This window comes from Neophocaena asiaeorientalis, unplaced genomic scaffold (genome assembly GCF_003031525.2).
Source record: "Neophocaena asiaeorientalis asiaeorientalis breed wild unplaced genomic scaffold, Neophocaena_asiaeorientalis_V1.1 scaffold157, whole genome shotgun sequence".
Lineage (NCBI taxonomy): Eukaryota > Metazoa > Chordata > Mammalia > Artiodactyla > Phocoenidae > Neophocaena > Neophocaena asiaeorientalis.
In genome coordinates this window covers 71,191-72,339 of record NW_020174140.1, presented here as the reverse complement: position 1 = coordinate 72,339, position 1,149 = coordinate 71,191, and the positions used below count along the sequence as shown (strand labels likewise).

The 1,149-nt window shown below is 34.0% G+C and overlaps 1 protein-coding gene across 1 annotated transcript in view; it reads left to right on the top strand.

Annotated features, from left to right (window-relative positions):
* The window catches only part of LOC112406232 (reelin-like), a gene marked incomplete at its 3' end in the record, with an annotated part of 77,404 nt that extends 76,790 nt beyond the window's left edge, over positions 1–614 (top strand). Inside the window, exon 2 of the mRNA XM_024754957.1 lies at positions 504–614. Coding sequence (XP_024610725.1) covers positions 504–614 — 111 coding nt within the window. The remainder of the gene's footprint in view (positions 1–503) is intronic.
* Positions 615–1,149: the final 535 nt, after the last annotated feature.

Here is a 1,149-nt window from a genome sequence, read left to right as displayed (position 1 = left end):
CAAAAAAAAAAAAAAAAAAAAAAAAAAAAAAAAAGAAATGCAGTGCAGCTTACTATTCTGCTTTCAGCTGATGTAAGATTGTTTCCCACAGTATCGAATATTAAAAAAAATAAGAGTGTTTCATCACAGTGCCAAAACTCCAGCAATGCCTTTGACTGCCTTCAGGGGTGGTGATGGAGGTGGAGAAACTGACTATTCAGTACTACATTATTTTCCAATGATTTTGCACATAGCTAGGGAAAATGTAAATGAATGCAGAAAGGTGGGACTGATGTACTAAATTTAGGACCAGCAATTACAGACATTGGAGTTCTGAGCTTTTGTTTTTTTCTTTTTCTTCCTCTGTAATTTCTAATATAAAGAAAATACTAAGTAGGGATAGTATAAAAATAATTTGTTAATAATGAGTAAAGATTGTTTTGACAATGTCTAACACTTCAGAAATGTATCTCATTATTCTGACTGTATTAATTAAGGTTTCTTTTTTCCCCCCTGTATTTCAGTGACAATTTCAACAAGCACCTTCTTTGATGGCTTACTGGTGACAGGACTATACACATCTACAAGTGTTCAGGCTTCACAGAGCATCAGAGGGTCCAGTGCTTTTGGATTTGGTAAGCTATCCTGACATAAGAAACCCATGACTGTCTACATTTTATACAGTTACAGGTCTTATTTTTTGAAATATCTGTTTTAAAAGTATTTGACATTTATTATTTCAGAAAAAATAATCTGAAGTGATATTTGTGTGTTTGCTTGAAGTTAGGTGAATTGAAATAAATCATGTAAATATGCAACCAGCCATGAGCTTGGTGTTAACGTCTTTCTATCCCTCTCTCCGTGTACTACTGCTATTACACTTGGTCCTATGGGGTTTGAGTAGATTCCTGTGTTCTGTCATTTAGGTTGCTGATACTGGAATTCATTCTGATGCCCATGCATCTATTCAGTAGCCTGTTTTTATAAAGAGTTCTTAAAATCCTGAATAGATGAAAAGTGTCACATTGTTTGGCAAGTAAGCATCGCACACAGTGGAAGATAGCAATAATTGTTGAAATGATTACATTCTGTGAGTATTCATAAAATAACGTGATTTAATATTTGAAATACTTATATGGAGTCTTTGTCCTTAAACCAGAGACCTGGAGG